Source organism: Phaseolus vulgaris, chromosome 10 (genome assembly GCF_000499845.2).
Source record: "Phaseolus vulgaris cultivar G19833 chromosome 10, P. vulgaris v2.0, whole genome shotgun sequence".
In the NCBI taxonomy this organism is placed as follows: Eukaryota; Viridiplantae; Streptophyta; class Magnoliopsida; order Fabales; family Fabaceae; genus Phaseolus; species Phaseolus vulgaris.
Window position 1 is genome coordinate 25,504,164 of NC_023750.2, and position 20,483 is coordinate 25,524,646.

The window sequence follows — 20,483 nt, forward strand, 5'->3', positions numbered from 1 at the left end:
CAACTCCTCATTTCTTGCTTGCGATGCAGCCAGGTCCATTTGGATACGCTCCTAGTCAGCTCTTAACGCTACCATCGCTTCTTAGAGGCCCTGCATCATCTCCATAACCTGTTGCAGGGTCAAACCTTCACTTCCAACTGATGCAGTAGAACTTTGCCTTATATTCCTCATTCTTGAGCGTTTCTTGATGAATCTTGATGAGTCTTTGGTGAATCTTGGTGAATCTTGACGAAACTTGGTAATCTTGGTGAATCTTGACGATTCTTCTTACTTTCTACTACAAATTCTTCTACTCCTAAGTCACCTACCAAAACTTCCAATATAAAATGTTTTAAATGTTTAGGTTTTGGGCACATAGCTCTTCATTGTCCACAAAAAACCTTAATGACAAACAAGGTAAAACAAGACCTACCTCACCCACCTCCCTCACGTAAAAATGAAAAAGACAAAGAAAGCCAAGTTGACATGAGTCTTATCCTTTCACCTCCAAGGTGTTTTCCTTCCTTATCTTTTTCATTACCCAAGGTTTCTATTTCAACACCATCTTGGTTAAAAAGTGTTAGGGATGATTTCATACCTCCTAATGGTTTTCACCATTTAAGAGGTCTTTTTCCAAAACATATCATCATTCCCAAACAAATTTTTCCAACTTGGTCGATTTATAGAACCTCCTTTTCTGAACTCCCATTGTTTACAAATGATAAGTCATGTTTACATTTTTCTTCCACTTTTAATTGTAAAACTAAACTGACTTTGTTATATGCAGGGATTCAGAATTCGTGGACGAATTCTCTCCAACTCGAGGAGTATGATGAGAATCAAATAAAGGAGGCTTTTATTAAGGGAGGAAGAGGACATCCACCCTCACATTTGAAGTTCTTCCTTCTAGTCTTCTCAAAATTAAAAGAAGACATAAAATAAAGTAAGGATCAAGCCTAAAGCCAAAGAAGTCTACAAGCCGTCAAAGAATGGGCTTCAAATAAATATCTCTCTTTATAGTTTCTTTTATAAAATGTAGAATGTTTAAATATATAGTTTTTAGGAAGGTGCTTAGAGGGAAACCTTAGATGCCTCTTTTGTAAAAGCATCTTTAGGCATTAGTTTAGAATTTTCTAGAAGGTGACTCTTCATGCTTCACTTTAGGTGCTAGAAGTGAAGGGACTTTTGGTTAGCTTGTTTTGTAAGCTTTATGACCAGCCCTTGCTCCTATAAAAGGAGGGCTTAGGTCCTTCATAATGGAGATTGGAATTTTATAGTAGAGAGACTATACTCAATTTTGGAGAGAATTTGTGAGTTTTGAGTCTTCCTCTTCTTTGCCTTATCTTGTGAGCTATGGTGAGCTTCAAGTGGTGGCACTCCATCACTTATCTTGGTTCAAGGTTCCAAGTGGCGTGAATGGCTTCTTCCAATCCTCAAAATCCAGCAAGCATCTTATGCTATAAGTGTTCTTCTTCCCTTTTCTTCAATTTTCCATTCGGTAGTTTTGATTCCTAGAGTTTACTTCTTTTTCTACCGTTTATTTTTGTGTTTCCAGCATTGTGTTCTTATTTCTGTTTTGGTTCAGTAGCTATCATTTAAATTCTGTCCAGTTTTAATTCTTGTTCTTCTTTCCTTTTGTTTTGATTCAATTTGACAATACATGGACTTCAATATGAGTCTTGGTTGGTGCTTAGTTTTGGTGAGTTCTTGAATTTAGAACATTGATCCAATTCTAAAGTAAAGTGCCTTTCAAATCCAGCTCGAGTTGTTCCTAAGAATGTCAAGAATCATGTGTTCTTGTAGTTACATTCACATCACATATGTTTTAGAACGGGCCCCACGGTGGGCGCCAAATGTTCCCGCCAGTTGACCAAAACGTCTTTGTGTGTCTCTGTTAACTTCGCGTCCAAGAACCCTCCGTTCCTACGTTCCCTTCCTCCAATGGAATCACCTGAAAAGAAAGAGACAAAGGGCGCCCTCGCGGCCGTTTGCACTCCGACGGTTAAGTCAGTCTCTCGAGCAATGAACACCAAACTCTAACTCTGATATTACTGTGTGTGTTCTCTCAGAAATGCGTAATGCGTACTAAGCAAAGCGTACCTTGTTATGTTTGTGATTACCCTTATATATCTTTCAGTCTCTCTGCCCTTTTGGTTCACTATGACTTAAGCATTCTGTAGGCGCGCCTTCACGACACTATCACCCAGTCTTAAGGTAATCTTAGTGCGTAAGGCTGTCCTGCCGAAGCGCATCCGGTGCGGCATGACCACCTGGGCGTCGACTCATACGCCCAATCTCTGGGGTCATCCATCCTGGGTGTTCCGTATCCCAGCCACGTGCCATGCATGCAGATCACTGCTAGGACGTGACCTTTATGAGTCGTTTCTTTCCCAGTGACTCTTTGATGGTGGTGCGTACTACCGCATTCCCTACACCCCATGCACGGATCCCTCGTGATTTGGGCCTCCCCTTACTGGTAACTGGGACGTGGCATGAAAACCACCTTTTTGGTCCATCTTCACTACTGTTGGGGTGCCGAGGCTCGAGGCCTCCACACCCTGCCCTGATGCCGCCCCCTCTTCGGCTTCCCTAACTCGTGAGCCTAACGAGACTCCTCCCTGTCCTGCTGAACCTTCCGGTGGGCCCTGCCTTCGGGGTCCCACCTTTACTTTTGGTCAACGCCCGAGTCCGAGGACTGGTCGATACAGTTTCTACCAAGTTTTGCAAGATTGCCTTTGTGCTTTGTTGTGTTTCAAGAACTGATCATAGGGTTTCTGGTCTTTTGTAATCCATGTGTTTTCTACCCTTTTCTTAGTTTCTTGTATTTGAATTCTCATATTGTAACACTGTGTAAAATCTTGTAAAGTCAGTGGGATTCTGGATTGAGGTGGTTGTTGTGTGCAAGAAGGGTGAGTAGGCTTTGTGGGATTCAAAGTCACCTTGTGTGTGGTGTTTGTGTAATCTGTGATTGATTACATAGTGAAATACTCAGTGGTTTGACTGAGGACTGGATGTAGCTCTGGGATTGAGTGAACCAGTATACTCTGTTTGTGTGAATCTCTCTATCTCTTCTCCTCATAACTGTTTGGTATGTTGTCATTAACAACAAGTTATTTCGTATTTTCAACCGGTTAATATTCATGCCTTACAAACTTCTTTTGTATCTGTAACATAAACAACTGGTTATATCGTGTTTTTAACCGATTAAAATACTAAAACTGTTTTCTGAATTTGTGTTTAATTGACTCTCTGAATTGCTTATCTGGATTAATTGTTAAAGTTTCATTCTTAATCATATATTTCCAAAAAGTTATGATAAACAATTCACCCCCCCCTCTTGTTCCGCCCTATAAATCTAACAATTGGTATCAAGAGTAAGGTTCTTGAAAGTTATTCAAGTTTTGATCCTAAATCTTTTTAAATGGCTGAAAAGTTTTCTTTGATGGAAGGTGCTTGTTTAAACAAACCACATTTGTTCTGTGGTATGAATTATGAACTGTGGTGCATAAGAATGAAATTCTTTGTTAATTCTATAGATAAGAAAATCTGGAATGTGATTACAAATAGCTATCTCATGCCTATATTTGAAACTGTTTCTTTTGAAAGTGAACATCTTAATTGTGTAGCTATGAACATCATTGTATCTGCACTTGATTCTAATGAATTGCTCAAGGTTTCAAAATGCAGTTCTGGCAAAGAAATGTGGAATATCCTTGAAGAGTATCACAAGAATCCAAGTGCCTTGATGGACAAAGGAGAATATACTACTGGATCTTTCTCTTCAGAATCCAGAAAGGAGGATTGTCTTATGACAAAAGGAGAATCAAAATCAAGTCAAGTAAGTACAACTTCTAATTGCTTGATGCTTTCCAAGTGTGAAAGTTATTTCCAATTTCTTGATGCTTTCCAAGAAATACATGAAGAAGTTAAGAGGTTAACTTTTTCAAATAACAGATTGAAATTTGAAAACAACAAGTTGAAAATGAAAATCACAGTTTTAGAAAAAGACTTGAATCAATCAAAAACTGATTTAGAAAATTCTGATTTGATGCATGAAAAATCTTCTTGCAATTGTGATTCAAGTTGCTGTAAAAATTGTAAAACCCTTCAAGAAAAAATTTTATACCCTGTGAAAACTATTGATATTATTTCTAAAGGGAAATCAAATTTTGAGAATGTTTTAGCTTCTCAACAATGTGTCTCTGGGAAATCAGGTTTGGGTTTTAACCCACAAAGCAAAAACTTTGGCTTTTCAGAATCTTTTTTTCAAACCATACGAAAAGTCAATCGGTTAAAAGTACGAAACAACCAGTTGTTTGTTTCTACAGCATGAAAAAGGGACATTCTGTTAGATTCTGTAAAATAAGAAAAGTTTATGTCCCCAAAGGTATTTTAAAATGGGTGCCTAAGATTTTGAAGGTTCCTAAGGTTGCTACTAACACTCATGGACCCAAATTCATAAGGGGACAAAATCTTGCTTCTTAATCTTTTCTTGTAGGTATCCTTGGCAGCTAAGAATTACTTTTGTGCTTGAAGAATGATTGCTAAAAGGAAAAGCAACAAGAGACTTTGTTTTTGTTCCCGCCGGTTGACCAGAATGTGCTTCGTGCGTAGCTGCGACTCGCGTAACAAGGACACCTTCGTCTTGGTTTCAGATCATCACCCTACACCGCCGTGAGTACCTGAAATAGAGAGAACAAAGGGCGCCCTCACGGCCGTTTGCACTCCGACGATCAAGTCAGCAAGCAAAAAACACCAAACAACTCCGTATTGGAGCACCGTAACTGTGATGCTCTGAAGGCGCGTAACTGAATTGTAACTAACTTTTCTCTCTCTCCAATCACTCGTGCATACAGTGAGTAAGCATGCAAATTATTAGAGTATGTGTGTAAACGTGTAAAAGCGTACCTCACTAAGATTTCAGAGAAGCTTATATACCTTGGGTTTCAGTGCTTACTGCCACGTGGCCTTTCTGACTTAATCGCAACTCCACGCGGAAAGCCTTACGACACTGTAACCCCACTTAGGGAAACCCCAGCGTGTAAGTCTTCCTTCTTCGAAATGCATTTGGCGTAAGGGGTGACTACCTGGGTGCCAACTCATGCGCCCCAACCTATAGCATGATGTGATTCCACTAGCACACTTTGAATGATTCTTGACATTCTTAGGAATCATCTTGAGTTGGATATGAGATAGGCACTTTATCATAGAATTGGATCAAGGTTCTATGAACAAGAACTCACCAAGACTAGTACGAAAACCCAAATTCACTTGGAAGTTCCATGTATTGTCAAATTGAACCGATTAAAATGGAACAAAGGGCAAGATTACCGAATAGAAATGCTGGAAACTTAAAAGCACCGAACCAAATCAAACAAAAGAAGAACAGCCAGCTGAAAATTGAAAAAGCCGAACCAAAAAAGGCAAGAACATAAACAACCGGTTATATCGTGTTTTTAACCGATTAAAATATTGAAACTATTTTCTGAATCTAGGTTTAATTGACTCTCTGAATTGCTTATCTGAATTAATTGTTAAAGTTTCATTCTTAATCATATATTTCCGAAAAGGTTTGAGAAACAATTCACCCTCCCTCTTGTTCAGCCCTATAAATCTAACAAGGTTCACACAGAAAACAAAGTGGACCACAACTGTGGATTTTATTTTGCTTAGTGTGATGGTGGACGAGGCATGACGATGGTCGAGAATCGATGGCAGTTGGACGACTTAGGGATATAATAACATTATACTTGCATTACACGAGGTCGGACTCCCTGCTATTTGATCCATGCTATTTGATCTAAATATTCAGGATGAAATAGTCATGGACCAATGGTATAACTTTCTTTGTGAAAATCTAGCCATAGCGATGCGAGTATTTGGTATGCCGAAAGAGTGAAGGATAGCAAAGTTGTTTAACATCATGACTCAACGTCAATAAATTGTGTTTAATTCTATTTTTATGTTGTTAAAGTTGTAATTTAATTGCATCTACTTTCAATTTAAGACAAACATTGTACTTGTTATTTGACATCTAATCTTATTATTGTTGAAATATTTTTCATTTGAAATTTATGTGTGAGGATATTTTGTAATATACTGTTATTTTGTCATTGTTTCATAACATTTTCATCATAGGTTTTAACTTCCCTATCCATGGCATTTTCATCACGAAGAGGCAAAAAACGCATAAGGGTAAGGGTAAGGGTAAAAGTGGAGCAAATGATGATGAAGTTCCTATGATCCCACTACAAAGGAGGGAGGGCGTTTTAGATTATTCCCGGTATTTCCAAACAAAACGTCAGATGATTGCATTTGAGAAAAAATTTCACGACAAACCAGTCATACTACCAAGAGTGATAAATTTTCCATTTTTTTGCCACATCTGGGTTTCAGTTTCAAGAATATTTGAATTTTCAAGGATTGCAACAACTTCTTAGTATAAGACTACTATATTATGAGGATATGGTCAGGGTTTTTTTATTCAAATCTTCATCTAACGACATAGAGTCACCTTGCTACTTAGATCGACACACACATAATTATAATTAGACATTGAGATTGGATGAACGTGGCAAGTCTGAAATATGATGGTCTGTTGTTAACCCCTAGTACCATCCATGAGGGCATACATTTTGATCGTCAATAGGCCCTATTAACCATGACAAGAGAAGAGGTGCATAATCAAAATGTAAGAAACGTAAGTAGTTTGACTTTGAGTGACAAATTACTTCATTACACATAGGTGCACATGTTGTGTCCTCAGGGGAGCAACTTCTCGCAGCTGGTTCATGAAGATGTTTCATGTTATGGTGCCTGAAAAGTAATGTAATGATTAGCTGGCCTCATTATATCATGCAACACATGATACAATGTCGTGACAATGGTATGCCTCTTCCGTATGGCTGTTTAATCAGACACCTCATGTTGTTATATGACATGAACTTGATGGGATAGTCATCAATCACGTTAGGGTGGAATAACTTCTTCGGGAGAAAAACCATGAAGAAATGAATATATTTGAGGTCAATGGTGTGCGACAACTTGGAAGGCCTGACAACGAACATGAATAAGAACACGAAGACATCCATTGCCATAAGAGCATGTTGCAAGCGATCATCCTTAACCCGAAATCCCCAATGATTCGACGATCATAACACAAATTTGAAAAGGGGGGGTGGGGATTCAAAATATACAAGAAAGTATGTCAAGCATGAGGTTGGATATCTACACTATCAACACAGCTTTGGGCTGAATCGAAGATAGACTTTATCAGCTTGAAGACAATGAAGAACATTGATCGTATGTTTATTGTGTTATTATTATTTTTTTATGTTGAACTTATTTTGATTCTCAGTTAAATTTAATGTGTTATTGGACATTATTTATGTTTGTAATTTTTTTTTAAATTCCCATGACACAACATCAGGTATCTCCATTTAGAATTCTAATGTAATGACTTCATCTATTGTGTTATTGTAATCACCAACTATTTCATGTTCATCCGATGTCTATTAATGATAAGCGAAAATTGTTATTTTATTTTCTTTGTTTTATTGTATACAAATTGAAATAAAAAATTATACATAAAAAATAAAATACAATTTTTTTCGTGTTGTTAGTTAATATTTCATAATATTTACAAAAATATGTGAATTTTATTGTGCCAATATATTTAAATTGTACATTATTTTTAAAATATATAAAATATATAAACTATTCAAACTATTAATAATATTCATTATTTTATTACTATTATAATTATTAATATAATTATATACATACAATATATAATATATAAAATTAAATATTAGATAAATTTATTTAATAATTTTAAAAATATTTAATTATACTATTAATAACAACATAAAATTATAAATAATAATGAAAATAATAAAATAAAATTATAATATCCACAAAACATATATATGCAATACAAATAAAATAACAAATATATATAATAATAATAATAATAATAATAATAAATATTATTTTAATAATTTTTATATATTTAATAAATTTATTTCAATTTAACACAAAATTATTTTTTATCATATTTTTTAAATTTTTATTAAAAAATACAAATAATTATAGATGTTTTACATTAAAAAAATTTAATTAAGTTGAATTAAAAAAAATATATTATAATTCATTATTCAAATATTTTTTAATAATTAAAATAAATTACAAATTACACTTTTAAAATAATTTATAAATTTTCTCAAACTTATCATATTACTCACAAATTTTAAAAAAATTATTCTAATAAATTGACTCTATCATAATTCAATATAAACAACTTTACATATTCTCTCTCAACTAGACTAATTTTCTTCCTTCCCTTCTCACAAATTTTCTTCAATCCAAACACATTAAGGAACACTAAGCGAACACAAGGGACAGCCAACCAGTAGCACCGGTGGCAAGGTGTGACGATAGCAGGCGCAGTTTAGTCTTTTAAGCGCTCCGTAGAGGTGCATATGGGAAAGTACGGGGCTGCAGAAAGAAATCGCCCCAATGCAAAACGCATGGCTACTCCTCGCCCGCACGATGGTGGTGGAACTGAATCGAAAGAGCAAGCAAAAATCACAGAACAATCCGAAATGGCGAAGCGAGGAACCTCTGATTCCGAATCCGAGGATGCTTCAATTTCAGGGTCAGAGTCCGAGGAGGCACAAACGATGGACAATGGGAAAAAGGGTGTGACTGAGTACGAGAAACAGAGGCTGTCGAGAATGGCGGAGAACAGAGCCAGGTTGGAGGCTCTGGGCTTGCCCCAAATGGCTCTCTCCTTGAAAAGTTCGCATCTTCACATCGCTAAGAAGGGAAAAGAGAAGAAGGCTGAAGAAGACGATGATGAAGAGTATGTACCCGAAAATGAGGGAGGACCCGATTCAAGTTCTTCAAGTGAACATGAGGAGGACCGTAAAGATGAAGACTTTGCCACTAAAAAATCTTCTGGGTCGCGGAAAAGGAAGGTGGGTCTTGTTTTTTTATAAATGCTGTTTTTCAGATATTATTTTGTGAAGGTATTTTGCAGTGTGGTTGTAAAAGTGAATGTGTTTTTTGGATGTATCAATTTTCTGATAAGTCTAACCATTAAAGCAATTTGACATGTTGCGAATAAGTTGTGTAACCATTGGTGCAACTACACAAGTTGGCCCTTGGCACTATGAGAATGAATTGTTTGATGATTACAATGGGAGTGCTAGTAATACATGGCTCTAACACATTCTCTACTATTGATTAATAGGTATTTGAAACTGCCAAATAATTAGAAGAGCTCATTAAATTATAAATGGGACCTAGAGAATTTAGTGATTTCTAATAATTTTGGTCATTAACAAAAATCAAAGAGTGTATTGCTTGCTTTTCTATAATTAATGTTAAAAAACATCTTAGAGTGTTTTGATTGTCATGAAATTGGGTTATTGGGATAGTTTTTTCCTTGTTTATTCCTTTGCAAAATTGAGCTACTTTTGTTGGTAAAATGGTTTTATATTTTGATGTAGTCATTGTGTGGTTTGATATGAATAGTAAGATTTTTGTCATTGTGGGTTTCAGTTGTTAATGACTTATTGTGCATAGTCCCTTTTCATCTGATTTGATAATTATTTTGACATTTACAATCTCAATCCTTTTGCGTAATACCAACTTCAGGTGAAGAACAAAGGTCTGAAAAAGAAAGCTGAGGTCTCTGGTAAGATGGATGCCAGTAATTCAAAGTACATTGATTATTATGACGATGATGAAGCTTTGAGGCAGGTAGTTTTGACGTTTATATTGTGTTGGTTTTGTTTGATTTACATCCTGATCATTTTGCCATGATGCTGAGTAGCATAATGCTATGAATAGAAGCATCTTAACTGTATGATGTGTGTCAATAATAGGCAATTGCTCTTTCCTTGCAAAACTCTGCCGAAGGTTCATATTTACCTGACCAGAATGTATTAAACATTAACAAGATTGAGGAAAAGGGAAACAATCAAACTCAAGAAGATAAGGGAAGAAAGAAGAACAAAAAATCAGTTAGTATTGAATTTGCTATTCAAATTATCGTTTTCCTTCCCTATAATTATTTTGTTTGTATTAAATTTTCTTTTCATTTTTGCTATTTAATTGTTTCAACATCATCAGTTTGCAAGTCGGCTGCAGCTCACGGAGGATGAGCTCATTGTACACTTCTTCCAACTTGATGGTAATTTGATAATATCTGCAAGCTGCTACTTTTTGTATGTTAATGACCAGGAATAATGGCTAGATATCAGTTGGGAAAATCATACTTATAAGTTATATATGAGATCGATCTATTATTCATCAAAGAGGAACTGTGTGTTTTATATCATGTCCATACAAAAATTGCACTTGTTGAGGTGATTGGAGTTACATGTAAGCCAACCATTTTGATAATTTTAATTAAATGGGGAACAATGATTTATTATTGTTGGAGATCACACATCGACTAACAATATATTCAAATTCTAGTATGCTAATCTCATTTTATTAACCGGTTTTGTAAGGTTGAATTAGATGTAAAATTTACTTTCTAAGATGATATCAAAGTTTATCTTAACTAGGTTTGTTAAATTTTATCATACCACCCATTATCGAGTTGTAATCAGATTATCCACAAATATCTATTCTTACGCTCAAGATGTTCACTCCTTGGCTAGATAGTGTGTTGAAAATGTCATATCAACTAGAGATTTAATCAAATTACAGTATATAAGTGAGTGTAAATTTCATTTTCTTAGTTAGTTTTATAAAATTGAATTAAGCTTGAAGTCTATTTTCCAAGAATCACTTTCAACTTTTTGGGCATTTAGAAAAAATAACTAACTTTTACAATGTTCACGTGATGTGCCGAGAAGCCACGTTCTTGCTCAAATAATGCTGTAGTTGATTGTTGTTTTATAAGCTATCGGTATGACTCCCTTTGTGTGCACTATTGATTTGAGTTTATGGAACTATTATTTCAATGTATAACTTCTTGCGTGTGTGGTGTTTGAAGTATGAAAGATTTATCATCAGTATAGTAGGCTTAAAATTCTGTTTTACTGGTAGTGAGGTAAATTTGATCCAATATACTTTCCCTTTTCGTTTTAAGTTAAACACAATACAAATAATTTTAATTATTTATTTAAGGGTTTTTGTGAATTTGGTTAATGTACAAGTGAACAAAGAAGCTTTTTCGCTATCTTTTTCTTTGCTTCTTTTAATTCATGCACAGGCTTATTGACAAGGGAAGTTGTGGCATGCAGAAGCTGGAAAAGGAACTATAAATGTAAGGGATTTACAAAGGGCAGCTACAGCTCATGATTTTTTATGGGAGGACAAAGAGCTAGTTGATATGATCCGCTGCTTCGATAGTGATGGAGATGGAAAGGTAAGGAACACAAAATCTTTCGCTGATTTTGTTATGTTATTTTGGCTGGAGGTCACGAACATTGAATAACCACAAGGCTTTAAAACTTTCAATCTGAATTTTGATGGGTAATCGCCAAATCTTTTTGAAGACTATAGCATAGATATGCACTATATGTAATTTATTCTTTTGATTCTTACACTTATCCAAATATGAATATGTTATTCTGACTGCAAGTTGTAGTTAATCTCTTTCACTTATATTTTCTTATAACATCCTAGTCCGTAAACATAGATCATCTTTCTTACATCTTAATAATACGAAAATTTTGGTGACTTTAATCCTTCGTGGAAGAGATTATCTATAATTTTTTTGTGCACTATATTTGAATTATATACTAAAACATAGTTTCTGTTGCAGCTAAGTCTCGATGATTTCCGGAAGATTACTATTCGTTGCAACATGATTAAAGAGTCTTGAAAATCTTGATAGAATCAAAGGTTAGAAGTAGAGATTTAGAGGGGGACTAGATGTACAGCCATTGAGTCTTTGTGCTCTCTTTGGTACCCCTTTGAGGGGGCAATTACTATCACTATAAGGACTGTCAAATATATGTATGCAGTATTCCTTCTTGTATCCCATTATCACTAATATATAATTTCTGTTGTACTATGTTGAATTCCCCCTTTTGTATCCTTTAAAACTTTCTTAAGATAAGTCTTCATTTTTAGAGTAAAAATCTACTTCAGCAATCTCTAATTTGATGTCTTTTCAATATCCAAAGCGTTTTTTTAATAACTATTTTGTTTTGGTGTCATGTAGCCTTAGATATTTTGGTCTAAGTGTGAAAGCCTGATGGTGAATAAAAGGGAAGCTGTTTGGAACCAGAAAGATTCATGTTGATGAGTGGTGAGAATATTTTGCATTAGGGTATCTACTTTAGTATCTTACATTTTGGCATAAGTCCTTGTTGCTTCTACCATTTTCTTTTCATTTTTTCATTTCAATTTGTCTGGAAAATGTGTACCCAACTATGCAATATACTTTCATCTGTGCATATTATTTTCATTTGGATAAGTTAGAATCACCCGAAACAAAATGTAAAAATCTGTTTGGGTAGACTTGTTAGTAATACTTTTAGGAAAATAAATGAATTCAGATATTTTTTTACAAATTAAGACTAACTTATAAAAGTTAAAGTTACGACTTTCGAGAAACTACTAAGAATTAAGAAATCATATTTTAAAATTTGTTTTTCATAAAGTAAGAGTATTTATAATACAAAGGTTATAAAAAATTCTTAAGAAATTTTATTTTATTTAAAGTGAATTTTATCCTATTATATTACTTTAATCATGTTCCGAAAAAAACTTTCTTATAAGAACATGCTATTAACATCTCTATGCGAATAAACACACTTAACAACAGCTAGGAATTATAAAAAGTGGTGATTCTGAAACAAATTATTATCTTTTCCTTAGTTCTTTGGAAAAGTAAAATGTTTTGCTGTCATCTAGATCAGTTTTTTTCAATCTCAGCAGATTCATTCCTCGGAGACACGTACCAAATCGCATGTATACTTGATACAAGGGATGGCAAATCAGCTAGCTTGGCTCCGTTTTGTTTTGACCTTCCTCTCACTGAAATGTATTAAGTAACGTGTTCTGTTAAATGGTAGATGACTAGATCAGGCTAACGTGTCACTTTATAATTATTTATTTATTTATTTGGTTGTAGTCTTTGATAAATAAATATGCAAGAAAAAACAATAAATTGAATTCAATTTTAATATTTTGATGTAAGATGGTTTAATGTCTAACAAAATAAAATAAATATTAACAATACCTCTATAAATCAAATGATGTATAAAGAAATTAATGTAAATAAAGTTTTATATAAAACATTGTCCATAACTAATTTTAATTCCAAAAGCTTGAAATTTATCTTTAAAAATTTTAAAAATAAAAATGGGCGAGCTAGGTTAGCCCTGTCTTTGACCTATTAAATTGACGGATTATGAGGACTGAACCAATACAGATTAGCCAAATTTAAAAGGTTGATTTGTTACGAACTGATTTGCTGGATCCGATCTACTTTATCATCCCTACTTGATACTCTTAGAAATAAAACTCTCTCTATATATTATAGAAAGAATTATAAGCAAGCTTGTTAGTTTATATCACAAACTATTCTCTCTAAAGATTAATAATATCAACAAAAATAAGAAAACTTCAAAAATAAATTATTATATCGAGAGAAAGGATACATACATATAAGATACACATATCCTCACCTTTTTACATAATAAAAAAAATGATAAAAAATAGTTAAGGAAGAAGAAGAAAAATAACATATAAAGAACAAAAAAAGCACGGGTTCAATCAGAAATCATCAAATATTTATCCTTGCGTTCAACTGAGCTATCAACAACTAAACATGACCACTTCCTCACTCAAATTTAACAATTAAATTTTAAAAAATATTTTAATTATTTAATAAAAACCTATAATAACTAAATTAAATTTACCCGAATGAAACTAAGTTTGAAGTTATCAAATATAATACAGAATTTGAATTTGATCAAATAAAGATATAATTTAATTTGATTAAAAGTAGTAAAATATACAGAAACAATAAAAATATTTTTTAATTATATATTACTATATAATAAATTTATTAATTATTATAATAACTATATTAAAAATTAAATCAATAATAATTTATAATTAAATAATAGTGTAAAACTATACACCTTCTTGTACCTTATATCTATTTTTTACTTCCCTTCATTTGGTAATTCTACTATTTATTCTCTCGTGATATATAACTATAATATTTATATTGAAAAAACTAATATTTGTTATTATCTATAATAATGGGTAGAAAGTATGAGTAACCACTTATAAACTCATATGTCTAATAATTCTAAAACTTAAAATTGCATTTTTTATTATAAAATTTATTATTAATCTTAATAGTTATATTATATATTATTTATATAATATGCATTATTATATAATTTTAAAAAGTGTATATCCAATCTTCTTAGCAATTGTATCATGTCACACTATTTTCAACCTCCCTTCTATATACTACTAGTGGCCCACGCAGTGATTTCTCTAAAATTTTATATTTTAATTATAATATTATAATATTAAAGAAAGAAAAGAAAAACATTACATTCTATTTGACATTCTAATTCTAAAACGTAATATATTAAAATTGATAATCTAAAACGTAATATGAGTTCTATTATAATTTATAAATTAAAATTACATCAATTCTCAATTACATAATCTTAAGATTGGTAATGAGTTCTATCATAATTTATAAGTCAAAATTCCATCAATTCTCAATTACATAATCTAACAATAGATGAGTTCAGACATTTTACAAATATGCAAGTTTTTGGATCTTCTGTAATGTTACAAAAATAATTGAATAACATGTATTAAATAAGCAATTAATAAAATATATCAACTAAATATACCTTTTATTTCTTTGAAATTTTATTTTGATGTATGAGTATGTTTAATTGTTTTTACAACTGCAAAAATAAAAGATATTCTATCTTTCATATAGAATATGAATATCGCGTAGTAATGAATAATCAAAATTTAGAAATAATATATTGGTGTAGTTGCCTTGTTATGCATGTTAGCCCTATCGAAGGTAGTCAATCCATCCTTATTAAGACAACAAGTCAAAACTTAAAATATATAATCCTACATGTATGCATTATTTTTTGAAAACATAGTATATTGACTTCCTATTATTAAATAAACACTTTTGATATAATGCAATAGATGGTGAATTAGAGCAAGTGCTGTAAGAGAAATAATGCAGTAGATTCATAACTTTTTCATAATGTATACAATAATTTTGCAACAATTTGAAGGAAAAAGTAAAATAATTTTCATAATAAGAGTTCCAAAATATGATGTATTGGTAAATATACTACATTTATTAAAGTTTTGTGAGAGAATATCACTCAGTCACACAACAAAATAGTTTGAAAAACAATACAAAATGGAGTACATAGCTACTTTTTTTTAACTGCCATAATATGAGTGTTGAGCAATATGATATTTGTTCTCGTCGGCTGACCTGGATCGGACTTTGGTGGTAGACTCCGGGCTGACTTTCTTTTTTGTTGTTGTTGCTTTGAAATGCTAATAATGCACAGTGCGAGGAGCTCAACTTGTTGATTACACTCCGATGACCAAGTCAGTGAGAGCATATAACTATCAATATCTAAATACAAAGTAACTGTATGAGTGTAGTCTTGCAAGATTGAACTTACTTTTGCTCATGGTCTCAAGCCCCTTCTATAATTTTCATAGACCTCCCTTTAGGAGTTTAACAAACATAAAAATATTCTGTTAATATATCCCTTTATTCTATGGGTACAGGCAACATTATCTCTAAGTGTTTATTTTGATTGAGATTTACAATAATATTTGTGCTTAACTAATTCAGTTATTCTTTTTGTTATAATCAATGCTTAACTAATTCAAATATTCTTTATGTTATTTTTACTTTAATTATCTTTTCAATATGAACTCCCAACTGTTTGGACTGACCTTCTGACTCATCATTGAGCTTACCATTTATCTTGGGTCGAGCCAGGTACCTCCCCAAATTGACTTGACCAGGCAAGTTAACACATCTAAGTGCTCGAGTCGGAGCCCCGAGCACGTCCGAACAGTACACAACCCCCAACCTCGAGCCGAGCTTGGCGAGGCGAAGAGACTTACCTGCATTGGCGAATGACATGATGTTTCTCTCAGAGAGTAGCTGGGATGCGATTTCCGAAGCGTCTTTTGAAAAGACGTCTCACCATACTTAATATTGTACGTACATGTGGCACCTCATCAACGGTGTGGAGACCCTACCATTTCGACTTGCCCTTTTCAAAATTAACACTCTTCCCTCTTCGAACTCACTGCTATCGCTTTCTCACTCTTGTGCTAAACAAAATTCTCTTCCCATTCGCTGCACCACCTTGCACCGTCGTGCCTCATCGGGAAACAGGTATGTTTCCTCCGTACAAAATTCTATTAAACGGTGGTGAATATCATTTGTTACAGATTTCAATTAGAACAATGCACCTTGCTATACTTCAATTCAACTTATTCTATATATAATTTTCCAGAACTGGATTCATATTCCATTTTTGTTTATATCTTAGTTGCTTTCAAAGATGGATTATAGCTCTGCTTATCCTTGGGCGAAGAAGGTATTTCTTAAAGAAACTTCTATTTACAATTCCCGCTTGAGAATTAGGGAGTTAAGGGAGTTGGGGGCATTAAGTAAGAAAGATGAAAACTTAGTAAAAGTCGTAGCCTGTAGGGAGGGTGAGCCTATATGTAGTGACGAGTCATTAGACCTTAACGGGTTGTTCTGCTTTTTCTATGCTACATTTTTTACTAAAGTCTTATTGTGTATTCCCCTATCGATCTTTGAAAAAGAATTGTTAACCAAGCTAAATGTGGCTCCCGCCCAGCTGCATCCAAACAGTTGGGCATTTATCTGAGGTTTCATTATTTTGTGTTCCCAGCTCAGCATTTTGCCAACTGTGGAAGTTTTCTTTTACTTTTTCGAGCTCAAACATTCTGGTCGTCAACTATGGGCTTCCTTAAACGGTTCTCCTGGGAGGGGTTTGCTTACCCTTTTTCAGTCTTCCTACAAAAAGTTCAAAGGCCGATCTATCAAGGTCTGTGCTTCGGCCGAAAATCCATCTTTACTAGATGGCTTCCTTTGTATTGGTCGCCCAATGCCCGATTCTAGAGTGCTTGGTATCTGGAAGACCTGTCCCCAAGGGAACGAGGTATCTACAAATTTCTTAAGAACCTCAAAGTCATCTTCGACATGCCAACACTTTTGACAAAGAGTACCTCCCGGGCGCTCGCAAGGCATACATTTGTATACCCCTCTTAAGCCCTACCTCTTAGAAGAACCCTTAACTCATAAATTCTGAAACTACTTTGTTTATTTTGCAGAGAATATGCTTTCTAACATTAGCAAAGCCGAGCTGGCCAAGTGCGCCAAGAAGATTAGGGAAGTTGCGCATAAAGACACTTTACAAAAGAAGAAAATCTCAACTGGTGTTGTTCATGTCCAATCCGAATAAGACGAGTGCTCTACCTCGGGTCCTTTCTCGAAGAGGAAAAGATTATTCTTGAGCATTTGATATCATTCAAAAATTCTGATGTAAACCACTCAGCTTGAACATTTGTTATTCATCAAATTCGCAAGGTGTGTCTGAACTTAAATAACTAATTTCTTCTTCAGGGATTAATCATAAGATAAACTCATTAATTTGGTCCACACATTCAGTAGTAGGACAGAGTATTGCACCATCATAAAAAATTTCATCAGAGGTCAGATTTTGTATGAAGCCAGGATAAACAAATTCAACCAATTTAAATAAAGGTTGTTCAATATTTTCAATTAAAAGCCCTTTAGGTATTTCAATGGTTGCTTCACTAACTTCATTTAAGTCCATATCTCCATCTCCAATCTGAAGGATCCAATCATTGAACTCTTTTGATTTCTATTGTAGTTTGGAGTGATTTCTTAATGCTTAATCTCATATTCTCTGTAAGTTTCAAGACTTTGCAATGTTTCCATAACTCGGAGTAGTTTATTGTTGCCATGACAATGTCATATCTTGATCCATTTTTGACAATAGGTAGGATTTCTCTAAAATATCCTCCAAATACAATGACTTTACCGCCAAAAGGTTTATAAGTATTTTCTTTACTTTCAACCCTCATAACGTCCATTTGAGTTCTGTCCAGACTTCAAAACATAGCCCATTCATCATTGGAGCTTTGTCCCACATAATTAATTTAATTTCAATCAACAATCTCACACGAAGACTTCCTTGAGGTATGTTGCAGGTTGATTCTTCATTTATTAACAATGGAATACAAAATGTAGAATGAGTTGTTTTCTCTCCTGGAAGTAATTAAGAAGCGATACCGCTAGAAGCTACATTCAACATAATCAACCTTTTTGATCTAATGGCAGTGGAAAAAGTTCTCCACATAAAAGTTTTTCCCGTGCCACCATATCCGGAGAAGAAAGAAAAATCCCCAACTTCGGAGAGTATTGTTGTCATGATATTCTCATACACATCCACCTGCTCAACAGTTAGAGATTGAAAAAAAGAAGAGTTCATTTCAGACATGCTCATTTTGTCATAATTTAATTCATCAATAATGAATCTATTCACATAAATAAAAGAATATGAATGAATGGGTTGTGGTAGACGGCTAAAGTCTTTTAAAGACTTACCATTTGAAATTAATAATTCTTCTACTTGTAGAAGAAAATGGTTTGTAATTCAGCATCCTCAATTCGAAGACCTACAAAAAACAAATATGTCACATAAGGTATTTATAAACTTTGAAACACCAAAAAGGTTTATACCTGGTAGCTTTAACTCCTTTTTTTTATACAATGTCATCTGATAACAACTTCCAAGTATTGTTCCCCACTTCATCAGGTATGGACATAGTATTCATGAGTAACAGGGTAACAAACAATCTTCTCAACTGAATTCCTAAAGCAAGGTTGTTGGCTTCTACAATGACATCAATAAATTCTTTATCATCTGCCAATAGTCCCATTGCATAAAAAGCCTATTTATAATGTTTTGTAAATTATCCCATTAACAATCTTGATATTATCATAATTAGAAAAACCCTTTTTATAAGTCAACAATATTCTCAAATAATATATATCTCATAATCCATGAGGAACATATGTAAGCCTTCCAATACTAAAACCCATCTTCCTCGGCATCCATTCTCTTTGTTGTGCCATCCAAACAAATTGGCTTGGATATTCATAATAGGTCAAATGTTGGCCCAACGAATTTTTATCAGCCTCAAACCAAGATAAATACATTGTTCTTTTATGTTTATTTCTGTTCAAGATTTCATCAATTTCATCATGGTCTTTAAAGAAAATAGGTTGTTCATATAACAGATAAAATGTCAACCTTTGAACTATAGGCCATCTATGATGAATATCATCGAAGAATATTCTCCAAACAACTTCACACGGAGATATATATATATATATATATATATATACAATTATAATATTGTTTAATTTCATCTATAACTCGGGTCTCAGTAGAGTCTTTAACAGTATTAGTAATTTTCAAAATTGATTTATCTGGACCTTTGTTGACATATTTAAACAAATACTTCATTGAATTTGATTTATTGCAATATTCAGTGTTAACATGGGCATGGTACCTCGGTAGTAGCAATGGACTATATGACACAATATTTCTATTGTCTAACTTAATTCCATTGTTTTCAATGGATATTTCATTATCTCCAAATCTGTGTGAATTGCTTGAAGGCCTTGCCGCTACTTGTGTGTGTGGGTTATGGGTAGTTTGAATTTGTAAATTCACTCTTAGTTAGGATCCAAAGTTGGTTTAATCAAATCCTTTTGAAAAAAGAGTGTTTTACAAAGAAGTGGAAAAACAACTAGTTTTTTTATCGTTTCAATCAGTTGTTTTACACTTAGTGCTTTTGAAACACATTTTGAGAAAGTTTGAAATTGGTTGACTTTGTTGTCAAACTAATTCAATCGGTTGTTTCAACATTTCAACCATTTTTTTTAAAATCCTTAACAGAATATGTTAAGTTTGGTAAATCTGTTTTAATTGATTCAAAAGTAATTTGGCCCGTTCATTAAATGTTTTTAACAACCTTTTGGAGTTTAAAATAATTAGTTTTATGCTCTTGGTAGTTAGATATCAGATTAAAATCTTTCAAATTAGTTTTCTCCAAGATTTACTTCAAGGTTTGGATTGATTTGTCTAAGAATGGAATAAGTCTGCTTTGTAACTTTTGAATTCAATTTGTATCAGGTGTGATCAATCCTTTTTTCTCTCTTGAATACTGTAATTCTGTAAATGTGTTGTGTATAGATCCAGAGCGTGTTCTGTGATCTGTAGTGTGTTGTTTGCCAAAGGAGGTGTGTGTTCTTGAAAGGTTCAAGATCACCTCTTTTGTGAGTGGTTTGTAATCAAGGTTGTTGATTGCTTAGTGGAATACCAGTGCTTTCTAGGGATTGGATGTAGCTCTTGGTATAAGAGTAAACCAGTATA

The 20,483-nt window shown here is 33.4% G+C and overlaps 1 protein-coding gene across 2 annotated transcripts; it reads left to right on the plus strand.

Annotated features, from left to right (window-relative positions):
• Positions 1-8,296: 8,296 nt before the first annotated feature.
• LOC137819121 (uncharacterized) lies at positions 8,297-12,421 on the plus strand. Of its 2 annotated transcripts, XM_068622876.1 has the most exons (7): positions 8,297-8,957; positions 9,640-9,744; positions 9,870-10,007; positions 10,117-10,177; positions 11,241-11,365; positions 11,765-11,844; positions 12,167-12,421. In XM_068622876.1, the coding sequence occupies exons 1-6, from the start codon at positions 8,460-8,462 to the stop codon at positions 11,822-11,824; spliced, it is 987 nt and encodes a 328-aa protein (XP_068478977.1). In that variant the 5' UTR covers positions 8,297-8,459; the 3' UTR covers positions 11,825-11,844; positions 12,167-12,421. The 2 variants fall into 2 exon arrangements, with proteins under 2 accessions (XP_068478977.1, XP_068478975.1); XM_068622874.1 differs by lacking the exon at positions 12,167-12,421 and having other exon boundaries at positions 11,765-12,016.
• Positions 12,422-20,483: the final 8,062 nt, after the last annotated feature.

Coding starts and splice junctions, on each gene's coding strand:
- LOC137819121 (XM_068622876.1), top strand. CDS start 8,460: ATGGGAAAGTACGGGGCTGCAGAAAGAAATCGCCCCAATGCAAAACGC. Junction 10,008..10,116: donor GAAAGAAGAACAAAAAATCA/GTTAGTATTGAA, acceptor CAACATCATCAG/TTTGCAAGTCGGCTGCAGCT. Junction 11,366..11,764: donor ATAGTGATGGAGATGGAAAG/GTAAGGAACACA, acceptor TTTCTGTTGCAG/CTAAGTCTCGATGATTTCCG.